The sequence below is a fragment of the Anneissia japonica genome, unplaced genomic scaffold (assembly GCF_011630105.1).
Source record: "Anneissia japonica isolate Jap-2015-1 unplaced genomic scaffold, ASM1163010v1 scaffold1801_len212617_cov180, whole genome shotgun sequence".
In the NCBI taxonomy this organism is placed as follows: domain Eukaryota; kingdom Metazoa; phylum Echinodermata; class Crinoidea; order Comatulida; family Comatulidae; genus Anneissia; species Anneissia japonica.
In genome coordinates this window covers 62,741-75,297 of record NW_022753486.1, presented here as the reverse complement: position 1 = coordinate 75,297, position 12,557 = coordinate 62,741, and the positions used below count along the sequence as shown (strand labels likewise).

The window sequence follows — 12,557 nt, the reverse complement described above, 5'->3', positions numbered from 1 at the left end:
GGTGCCCTTTTATACTTGAAAGTTTGGCCTTGGTGCCTTTCTATTTGGCCTTGGTGCCTTTCAAAATCATGTCATACCGGAGGTCATTTGGCCTCGCCCATAAAATCCCCAAATTCGAGGCCTGAATTTTACAAATACTTTTGCAGTCTTTCATAATACACTACTAGTATAGATTAATGTTATGTTATACCAGGTTGTACATGCAAGTATAGTACGGTATATAAGTATACTTATTTCGTACCTGGACACCAAAGACTGTAGTGGTTTGATAAGTATAATAGTACGCTTCCAGATATAGACACGAGACTAGCCATTATCAACGGGGTAAACATTCGTCACAAAATGTAGTAGTCCTGGATTTCCAACTAAGAATTTTAATGTTGAATTTATTCGAACAGTGGCTTCGTAAACATTGTTTTTGTACACTATACCGCAAATATTTAATCAACCACACGCATTAAAATCATACGACGGTCAAAAAAATACCGCGCACGCAATTTGCCTTCTTTGTAAACAACATGTGCTATGCTGGCTGGGATAAACTGATCATGTGTGAAAGGTTTCAAAACCATGTGGAAAGAATCATCACGCTGTGTGGGGAGAACTTGCTAAACTTTGCTTAGTTTTAATTATGTTTCTTTGGTAATTTTTGAGGTGTTATGTAAAAAATGACGAGTATTAATTCACAAATTATATTATTTATTTTACATAAAACAGTACAGTATAACAAAATATGTCGTGGAAGGAGGACGTTTTTACTACATTTCTTTGTTGATTTATGTGGTGTTTGAAGTATGATGTGATAGTGTGGGTGTGATACTCATCTTTCGATCAGGCATCCTATTCTAACAATTATTATTCAATATCTATTGTTTGCATTAACAAATTTTCTAAATGGTGAATTCTGAATTCATATTTTTGTATTTTGTTGGTTTTTTTTGTTTTTTTTTTATGACATTTGCAGTTGACGTCACTCAGAGCCTGGTGTCGATGTCGGAATTTGGGGTGTCGCGAAACACGTTCAGAATAATAAGTACAGATGAGTATAGGCCTAAATACAGTCTTTGAAAAGTATAGGGCCTATCATAACCATTTTGAAAATAATGACGTTTCAGACCCATACAATTTATGTGATCGTATGGTCAATATTTGTTTATTATCAATGAATATTGGAGAATCGATTTGGTAAAGGATTGACAGTGGGTGGGGGAGATTTTAATTACTAATTTTCCACCTGCATTTCTCTCCCCCCCCCCACCCCCACCTTGTTCTTGAATATTGAAACATAGGCCCACGTATCCCATTCTTGTTTTGTCTTAAAAATAAGTTGTAGATAATTTTTACCTCTGGAGTATGACTGTGAATATTGGCGCGAATAATGCTACAGATATGACTCAGAAAATACCTTAAGCCAGGTGCAATAAATCATATCATAACATAACCACTGGTGAATAAAAAGGAATTCCCAAGATTGTCAGCACTCGGTGCAAAACAAAATAGGGGCCTATCAATAATCTAGACCTCTATATTATATTAACCCTTTATGAACACCAAACTATTGTTTCAATACCATTTGATAAATCAGCTTAATTATCATGCTCTATCACCGACAACCGGCTGACAACTTAAGGCTGTGTTGATATGTTTTTAGTTGGGGATGATACAATTAAAAATATATTTAGGCCTACTCTACTTCAAAAGATACTGTACAGTAGGCCTGTCTTATTATTTGAGTGATTGTTAATAAACAGCGTCTATCCTTCTCTGTTTTATAGTTGTAAAATTTATTAATAGTAATTCCACAGAAAATTATAGAATGGTAGTAGTTTATTTATTTTTTTACCAACTTGACTTTAAAATAAAAATGTGGGAAACTGCTGGAAACTGGAAATTTTTTAAAATTTTCAATGACTATTGTTTGTATCTTTAATCAATTTGTATGTTTGTTTTTGTACTATTTATGACCTTGTTTGCTAAATAAAGAAACTCAAACTCAAGTCCCTGCTGAAACTATAGAAGGCTATACCCAACTAATAACGTAAGCAATATATATTTTTTTTTATTCAACTTTATTAAATGAATATCTAATGGATGATTCTCACTGGAACATGGATATAGGCTAAGTACCAAAAATAGTATCCGTTGCCTGTAGTAACTGCGGCGGTGAATACTGACGGAAACGTTCCCAGGAACATGTTATGGTTGTGTCTGGATCATTATAATCTTTGGTCCGGAGAATGCAGAGGCACACGCTAGAATGAATGATGAATTTAAGTTGAAGCTGTACAATATGACCGTTAAAATTAAAGTGAGAAGGATAAAAATTTAATTAATTAAATAGTTGTTAATGAGTATCTAATGGATGATTCTCACTGGAACATGATATAGGCTAAGTACCAAAACTAGTATTCGTTGCCTGTAGTAACTGCGGCGGTGAATTCTGAAGGAAACGTTCGCAGGAACATGTTCCCATGGTTGTGTCTGGATAATTTTAATCTTTGGTCCGGAGAATGCAGACGGCACGCGCTAGAATGATTGATGAATTTCAGTTGAAGCTGTACAATATGACCGTTGAAATCCTAAGTGAGAAGGATAATAATTTAATTAATTAAATAGTATAATTAATCCAATATTCATGTTTAATAATGAAAATAAGATGAATTCTAAACTAGACCAGCCGATTAGAGTACATAGAAAAAATTATTAGATTATCACTCCTTCCCGCCCGCGTCACAAAACTATTGATGCGTGAATACTTTTTTTTTTTGCCGCATCATATATTTTAACAGCATAAAAAATAGTCTTTGCAAAAAACATTTGCTCACAAAATATAAAGAAATTGGCTCCAAATTGGGCAGACTGCAAACTCTTACAATTGATTAGACTGGACATGGTCGCAGCAAAGTTGAATGCAAAGCCATTTTTAAATTCTTGTTGTTTACTTTTGCTAAAAATAATCAGCTCGGTAACTGCGGCTAAAAATAGACAACACCGCGGTCCATCTCTAAAGAGACCCGCCCATTGGGCTGATCGGACCGTTAACTCACAGCGTGTAGACTCCACTCTCCAAAAATAAGACTTGCGCTGCTAAAAATAACTCGTTTATGTCATGCATTACAAGAGCGGTCATCACTTGCGATGGGTGTGATTGGTTAGATTAGTTGTTGCTGGGCAAACAATAACGAATCAAGAAAGTTGGCCAAAGCAGGAAGAGACTACCTGCATTGGGCTAAATTAAAACAGTCCCTCCCTCCTCGATTAAAAAAAATGCAATAGGCCTAGGCCTACTCTATTATTCCTGCCCTCATCAATTTGAAAAAAAAAAAAAAAAAGAGTTATAATCTAATAATTCTTTCTATGTGCCCTTAGCTCGCCAAGCATTATTTAATGCAAATACAGTAGTACAGTTCTTCTTCCTATCTTCATGGAGTAACAGCATTGGTAGCGGTCGGTCAGGACGGACGGTTTGATATTACTGTGTTGTGTTGTTTAATTATAATATAAAATGCTGTCTGTGTATAGCCTGTAAATAAATATGGGATCATCGATTTGTACAAAGGTATTTTATTATATGTCTACCAATCTAACGCCGGCCTGTAGTAGGTAGGTTAATCACCTTAATACCTTGTGTACGTCTAGTTAACTACAGGCCTACTGCTACGCTGCTCGACCATGACAATCTGAGCAAGGTGACAATTCAACGAAGATTATATGTTATTATTAGGCCTAATAAAAATGTTGGCTAGATCTAATCAGTCCTATAATACTATAATGCTACTACTAACTAATACTACCTAGCTAAATGTATACTGTTCTCAAAAACTTCGGTCTAGCCATAGAAAAATGGTCTAGCGTAGGCTCCCTAGTTTTAGGCCCTACACTGGTATAAACAGCTCCTCTCCGGTAGTACGCAGTACAGTATTAACATAATCTGCATTGATTTTAAACTGCTTGAAACATTGTTTTGTTAAAAGACCTGATAAATACCAGATCGACACAACGATCAGGTTACAATTGCCCTATATTTTGATACTGGAACCAAATATGTGTTAACTTGATGTACATGTTGACCCCACAATAGAACTTCGGAGTTAACGCGGTAGGCGAACTTCGCTTTAGTCATTACATATTCACCAGTGAGTTAGAATATTTATGAACCTTTCATTAGAGAATTAACGCTTCAACGAACAACAGTTGGAAACTCCTCATTAACGAAGTGAGCAGGGTTTTGCGGTATTCGCGGTAATAACGTAGGTAACGAAAGCAAAAACTTTGGATACGCTCCCTAAGAATAACAGTTGCTTTTAACAGCGTTGTTAAACCAGGTTAAACAAGAAATAAATAGTAAAAACTGTGTGTTCTGTATTGAAAACTATGTTCTTTTCTAGCAGTCCCAGAAGTGAAGTGCGATGACGTATACAATATATTTTCTTTATACAGTACAGTACAGTCATAACTTTTCAATTCATGAATGCTTCATAATAAAGGCCAATATTGAATTAATTTGTTCAATCAAATACAGTATGCATTTATATCTGAATTTTGTAAAATATATGCAATAAGAAAGTATAATACATACACAAGTATTGAAGTACACGCCATCGTGTTGGGATTAAATATTTTGACAATTAATTAATTATAGGTAAACGCACGCACGACATGTTCTCTAACTATTACATGTGTTGCACCTAAAAATCGCCAGTCGTCTGTTTAGCATCTACCCTGTGGAAGTGCACCCACTTTCCTGAAGCTGGCGTGCAAAAATGTGTCTGCTTCACCTTCAAGAGTACTGTGGAAATTTGTTTGTGGGAACATAACGATTCTTTCTGATTTTTATAGTACATCAGCCCTCGAAATTAGCGTCGGCATTCGGCAATGCCGACGTATTTGCCGACGCTTTACAAGCGTTTTTTTAATTTCCCAGCCAATATAAATTCCCACGATCAAAGCAGAAGTCGCTTTTTGCGCCGCCGAGAACAAGCGCTAAGTTCAGTTTCTAAATATAGAGCGTATGCCTATCCTCAGCTCCGGCGGGACTACTGCGTGACGTGATTATGAAAGCCAATGATTAGTGATGGCGCTCTCCAAACGCTAACCTAATAATAGCCAAATTGGAGATGGCCAAAAATACTTCATGAAACATGTGCGACTTGTGCATCGATTGTTGTGAGCCGTGCAGGTTGTGGTTGTAGTGTCGTTGCAATGAAATACACGCGCTGATGTTGGCTCTCTTCATTTCAAACCTTACCTAGGCCTACTACTAGTCCTAGGCCTACAGTAGGCCTAGCTCGTTTTATGCATTGTTTTTATCTATTACACCTTTATAGACGATGGGTCATGTAATTGCCTGGTGCATAATTGTTGACAGGCAATAAAAAATGCCGACGTGTGCCGACGTGAGTCTAATTTACGTCGGCATTTTTTGCCGAGGACATTTCGTCCTAATTTCGAGGGCTGGTACATGGTCCAAGCAACTAGTACAGGTACTGTAATAGGCCTCATCAGAGTTAATTTATCCGGATTATTAAGTAAAGAAAGCCCGAAACAGCCATTATATGATGTTTAATAAACATGTGTGTATTTTATTGGTGTATTTTAAACAGTAATCAGAATATGTATCAAAATGGTAATAAAAGATCAAGGAAGTACAAAACTTGTTTGAGTTTTACCTAAAGAGTACCGTGGGAACGGGCGTGGGAACCTTTTGGGAGAACTTTAGTCAATCCCCTTTATTAAAGGGGCGGCGCTAGCGGGGTCCAGAAGGGCAAAGGACCCCCGTCGGGGACATTTGGCCCCCCCTGTCGGGGAATTTCCAGCAGTTTCGTTGGGGAAAAATTAAATATCTCGAGCGCGGAAATTACAATTTAAGCATGCCTTGCTAAGCTGTCAAATTAAAAACTGTGTAGTGCGAGCAGTGCTACGGTATGTGCGAGGTATTGTATACTGTACTATTACGATCGTATGGGTTGCAGTGGTGGTGCCAGCTCTTCCCCGACTCTGGTACTTTTGACACCTGGATAAAAAATCCCATAAAAAAAAAATTGTCCTACAAATTTTATCGGGGAGCTTAGACCCCTCGTCGGGAATTCCTGGCGCAGCCCTACTTCATCAAATCACAGTATATTTTATTTTTATTTATACATATGTAATATTATAAACATGATATGGTAAATGGAAAGGCAGCAAACAAGAAAACAATCATATGCAAAACGAATGACATGCTATAATTTCATAAATCTCCATTTTATTAAGCATTTTAAACATAGTCAAATAATCGGGAAACACAACTATGACAATACGTGTCTCAAACCAATCGACTTGCATTTGGGCAATTTCATGGTAGGGTCATTCCATGTCAAATCACCCAAAAAATCTGAAAATTTTAACCACATATTTTTTGATTTTGATGAAACTTGGTGTACTTGTTTAGTGTGATCTCACAGCATCAAATCTCAAATTTTAGGTCACATAATAATTGCATTTAAGTAAGCTATTTTTTACTATATTTTAAAATTTAAAAATACTATGTATTTGGATCATTTTTTTCACATTTTACCATTGAAATACCAAAATATTGATTTTAGATCTTAATTCTATATAAAATGAGCTTTAGTTTGATAACAAACTTGATGGGATTTGATAAGTATGAAAAATTACAAAAAATCACTCTGCATTATGAAATTGCCCATTTGCGTTGTTTCAGTAAAAAGAGAAAAATATCACCAATTAATAAATTGTAATATTATCAAATAAAAATAATTGGTATTAAAATTCCAAGAATACCGGCCATCGAGTGGGGATTCGCATTCACAAAATTAAACACGAAAACAATTTTGTAGGCCTTTCTGGGCCTAGAGATAGGCCTAGGCTAGATTTAGCATTGTGGTTCGCTCAGTTCAAGACTTGCTTATTTTCCCCGCGACAAGGGACGCTATCGCGCATGCGCTGGCGATCGTTGTAAGAATAGCATTGTCATTGGGTATAATTATCTTCACGACTCATCGTAAAAATAGTCACTGCGAAAAAAAAAAGATAAAAAATAAATACAAAATTAAATAAATAAAAACAGACAAGCACAGACAAAACAGGCAGACAGGCAAGGCATTAAAAAAACAATATTCAGCAAGGAAAAACAAATATTATTAGGTTAGGCCTAGGGCTAGGCCTATGCCTAGACTAGGCTAGCTAGGAAGAAAAACTCACTTGGCTCAGGAGGAGTCGTTGCTGGCACTGCTGATGTCGGTTCTTCTGTTGCTAATAATAAAGTCACGAATGTGCCTAGCACTGCCACCAGGAGTAAAATGTTCCTCGTTGAACACATATTTACGCCGTCCTTATTTTCCTGTCTGTCTTAAATGATATAAATATATGTTTTATTGATTTTGTCGGTTAAAATTGTCTTCAAAAATACAGCGAAACTGACAAACAAAACAATTGCGTTCTTTCCACAATACTATTATAACTACTTCCGTATTTTTATATGTCGCAGCATAGCAAAGAACTCAAATAATAGTAGAAGAATGAGCTGTTCCGCGTATTTGCATTAAAATTGATGGAATATCCGCCCTCCTGCGAATGGGGTAAAATTTGAACATTTTACTAAGTGGAGAAACTACAGGAAACAAATGAACCAGAGTGGCGCCTTTATTGCTGTTTAATATTGATTATTTCTATATAGCGCCGCCAAGCGGATGGGGTAAAATCGCTTACTGTGTACCCACAATGCCTTTGGAACGGATGTTCCACTATATTGGGTCAGAGGGAGATGTAAAATTTAGTTATGCGGATCATGTGATCTTTCCGCTCCAATGCGCTTGGACTTTGACCCTACCTACTTTGAATGACGTATGTGAGTTTGTTTTCGTCAGGTGGCGGTGTCTCGTACACACTTTGGAGAACTCGTACACAAAAATTTACGTATGCACGAATGGTGGTCTCGTATGACTTTTTGATAGGGTAAGAGACAGTATAAGTGTAAAAATACAGTAAAAACAACAAGAAAAGGAAGCAGGGACAAACTGACCAATCAACATGCTCTATTTATGCATGAATGGTTGCATAGACAAAAACCTAATCGGATGTAATAGGCCTTTTTCAGCCTTCGTCTGACCATCTTTTTCTTTTTGATGGGCGAACAACTAATGCTTGTATATGATAATAAATGCCATCTTGAATCTTGGGGTGTAAAATGCAAGTGTGATACATTTATACGTTAAAATACTCTTAATGCATGGTGATATAGTATCTAATTCATCGACGAATCAAATACATCGTAGTAAAGCATTTGGGTGGTATATTAAACTTACTGCAGCAAGATTCTTGGCAACAAATTCCAACCAATCACAGAGCAGAAAAAAAATTTACCTCAGTGAGTTTAAGTTACCGCTGCGAGTTTAGCGCCCTCCATGCATATTTTGATTAATCAGAGGACAGAGAACTCACTGCAGTAAATTTCTAATTGAACTGCAGTTCAGGAACCGAATACTGAGTGATATCGCACTCCATAAACGCTTTACTACGATGTATTTGATTCGTCGTTGAATTAGATACTATACCACCATGCATGGAGAGTATTTATAACGTATAAATGTATTGTACTGGTTTCAGTAAAGCGTAACTTGGTGTGTAGCTTAATTCCGCCAGTTAGCGTCAACCACAATAATAAATACTAATGGCCACAGTTATGGTTTCCAAAACTATTTTATTCATGCAGTGAACTGAAACAAAACCATTAAAAAACAACATGACAATAATTTATAATTAGGTCAATGCTAGATAATATAAAACTGGTACAATAATGCTGCAATTAATAAAATAATGATCAACGTTGTATTGTGTGACAGAATATATTATATGGCTATTTTCATACTTTATACAGTCAGATCACTAATAAACATTAGGCCCATAATGTAATCATTAAGTGCACTCAGTTAAAACAAGTTACTGTACTACGTCTAAACTCTAAATAGATCAGCACTTAATTCTAGAGATAACATGTAAAACTAGTATTTAGGTTATAATATATATTTAGATTCCTAACAATATAAAATTAATCTTACTTTGACTATGGCATCTGTGGGATCGAGCAATATAAAGTCATCTTAATCTTAATAAAGAATATACCAGTGAGCTGTACTTCGAACATTTCCAGTGTGCCAAGAGGTCATTAAAAACAGCTAAAACAATGCTAATTTCCAGAAACTGTAATTGTACGATAGGGGTGTATATATGGAACTCCCTAAAACAGCCTCTAAACCTAGCTATCAGAAGAATTATCACATCAATAATGAGAAATGTTAAGTAAATGAACAATATGTTAAAGATGTAGTTAATCATTACACGAATATAATATCACAGTACCTCATATAACTACATAGAGAATCCACACACTCCCCGCCTAAAACGTATACTGAAACGTATACTTTTATTAAAAGGTTGGAATTCTAAATTCATTTAATTTTCAGATGTCTTTTCAATAAGAATCAATTCTGAAACAGGTCTGGGAAATGTCCGTCTTGTTCCTTCAGAACACCTCTACCTCACGAACTCTTCCATCTTCACTCGGAAGGGTTTTCTTCACACGGGCGAGGGGCCAACTGTATCTCGGCCATCCTTTTGTTTCAGAATTACAACATCGCCTGCTGAAATGTTCGGTTTGGGTTGTAACCACTTCTGCCTGTATTGTAGGTTCTGAAGATATTCTTTTCTCCAACGTATCCAAAATTGATCGGCGAGAAACTGAACATGGCGCCATCTTTTACGTCCGTACAAATCTTCTTTCACAAATTTCCCGGGAGGTGTCTGTAGTGGAGACGTCTTTTGGGTCAGCAGCATGGTAGGATTTAGAGCCAAGGGATCGTTCGGATCTGTAGATAATGTAGTAATTGGATGAGAATTAACGACAGCACATGCTTCAGCCATGAATGTCCTAACTTCCACTTTGTCAGTAAGCTGATGTTTGCCGAGCTTCTGAAACATGGTATCCAGAATGCGCCGTATAATGCCAATATGCCTTTCCCACACTCCTCCAAAATGTGATGCGTGTGATGGATTGAAAATCCACTCGCAGTTTTGGGAGACCAGGAACTTGGTAACGTTTTAGTCATTCAATATAGTTTGGAATTCCCCTCTAGCGCCAACAAAGTTGGTACCTTGGTCGCATCTAATTCTTGCCACTGGGCCCCTTATAGACGTAAATCTTCTTAAAGACATTATGAATGAAGATGTGTCCATACTGTTTATAACTTTTATGTGGACAGCTCTGCTACTAGGACAGGTAAAAAGAACTGCCCATCTTTTTGATTCAGCTGCACTCCTCTAGTCTTCCTGGTTACTACTTGCCATGGTCCGAATACATCTATACCAACGTTTGTAAACGGGGGAACGGATTCATGTCTGTCCTTGGGTAAGTCTGCTATCTGTTGAGTGACAGGTTGGCCTCTTAATCTCTTACAGATGTTGCATTTGTTAATTATATTTCTCACCAGATTGTGTGCTCCGATGATCCATATTCCCCCGGATCCTAAGTCTGCTGCCGTTAACAGACGGCCTTGGTGTTGGACTTGGTCATGAAAATATTCGGCAATCAGTCTGGAGAAATGGTTGTCTTTAGGGAGGAGTATCAGGTGTCTGCCTCCGAGGTCAAGATCGGACCTTCGTAGCCTTCCTCCAACCCATAGGACACCATTTCATCTTTGAACGGGTTAAGTTTACATAGGGGACCGTCTGGTGACTTAATTTGCTCGTCGGTAAATGTCTCTTGTACGGCCTTGAATATGATAATGTCAGCAGCCTTCAGTTTGTCTATTGTAAGAATGTTAGTGTCAGCTCGGTTGTTATGCAATGTTCTATTTGTCTTCAGTTTAAGGTGTCTGGCCCTAGTTATTAGGGTAGCGATAGCTCTACGTAAGACAAGCCACCTAGAAAAATGACGGCATCTGTTTTGAAAGTGCGTGTGAGCTTGGGCATCGAACCTCTAGATCACCTTCGTCGCTTTCCTTGACTGTTGAAGTAAGTTGTCTGTTTGTTGTTATAAGTTTTGTTTCCCATAGGAAGTCTGGCCCTGTGAACCACGTAGTATCCATGAGGCGGTCAGCTCTAGTAGATCGAGAGGCCATGTCTGCAGGGTTATGGTCCGTATCAATATGACACCACTGTGCTCGATCAGATACAAAGTGAATTCTGTGTACTCTGTTAGCAACATAGACATGAAACCGTTTTGATTCGTTAGAAATATAACCAAGGACAACTTTGCTGTCTGTGTAGTACATGATGCTATCCACCGGCATTCTATTTTCGATTTCTGCTTTGATGTTCTCTACTATATTTGTTGCCAACACTGTGGCACAGAGTTCCAACCGTGGTATGGAGACTGCACGCTTTGGTGTCAGTTTTGATTTACCTTTTAGGAAGGCTACATGTGGTTCACCATCCGTGTTTATCTGTCGTAGATAAGCTACTGCTCCAATGGCTACATCGCTAGCGTCTGAGAGCACATGAATTTCTCTTCTTTTGATTGGACCAAAGTTGGGAGGTTGGTAACATCTTGGGAGTTGTATATTCTGTAGTTCATATAAGGAATCTTTCCATCCAATCCATTTAGAGAGGTATCTTTCAGGAAGTGGGGAATCCTAACAGTTTTGGGAGGTTTTGTTACCATGCTTAGTATTTTTCATTAACTCTCTCAGCATAATTTTTCCTTCGACGGTGACTGGTGCTACCAGACCTAATGGGTCAAAAGTTGAACGGGAGACTGAAAGTACTCCCCGCCGTGAGAATGGTTTGTTTGGAAGACTTACATGGAAGGTAAGAGTATCTGACTAAAGATCCCAGTGAACTCCAAGTGTCCGTTGGGTTGGTAGATCATCCTTATGTAATTCGACACTTTTGAGGTCTTTATTTATATCCTCTTCTGGTAAAGCCTTAAGTACGTCTATGCTATTGCACACTATCTTGTGGAATCGTAACCTTTTCGTCATTAAAGCAGCACAGCTACGTTTAATAAGGCTAATTGTAGATTCTACATCAGGTTTAGATGTAATACCATCGTCAACATAGAAATCTTGATGGATGAATTCTGCCACGTCTTCACCATGCGTATCTTTGCAGTTGTCTGCAATCATACGCAAACCAAAGGTTGCAACAGCAGGAGATGAAGTACTGCCAAACAAGTGGACATTCATTCGATATTCTAATATAATATATTGATTGTGATGTGTCATTATCTTTAATCCAGAGGAAACGTATGGAGTTTCGATCGGGTGTGTCAACGTAGAATTTATAGAACATCTGTTCTATGTCACCCATAACTGCAATATTTCCAATTCTGAATCTTAGTGAGACTCCTAGGAGGCTGTTCATGTGTTCAGGTCCTCGAAACAGCGCCTTGTTTAGAGAACAGCCATTGAACTCAGCACTTCCGTCGAATACCACCCGTAGACTATTTTTCTTTTGGTAATGGACAGGAAAATGAGGTAGGTACCAGGCTTTTCCTGGTAGAGGGTTAATATCACTTTCTGGTACTGGTGATGCATGATTCCTGGACAGTATTTTTAACA

The 12,557-nt window shown here is 37.6% G+C and overlaps 1 protein-coding gene across 2 annotated transcripts in view; it reads right to left on the bottom strand.

Annotated features, from left to right (window-relative positions):
- LOC117122902 (pituitary tumor-transforming gene 1 protein-interacting protein-like) overlaps nt 1–7,541 on the bottom strand; it is a 79,527-nt gene extending 71,986 nt beyond the window's left edge. Inside the window, exon 1 of one of the 2 annotated variants that reach the window (XR_004447765.1) lies at nt 7,204–7,541. Coding sequence is in view for 1 of the 2 variants with exons in the window: in XM_033268675.1 (XP_033124566.1) it covers nt 7,204–7,321 (118 nt within the window). In the remaining variant the exon portion in view is untranslated. The remainder of the gene's footprint in view (nt 1–7,203) is intronic. The other variant, XM_033268675.1, reaches the window with a different exon arrangement.
- Between the last annotated feature and the right edge of the window lie 5,016 nt (nt 7,542–12,557).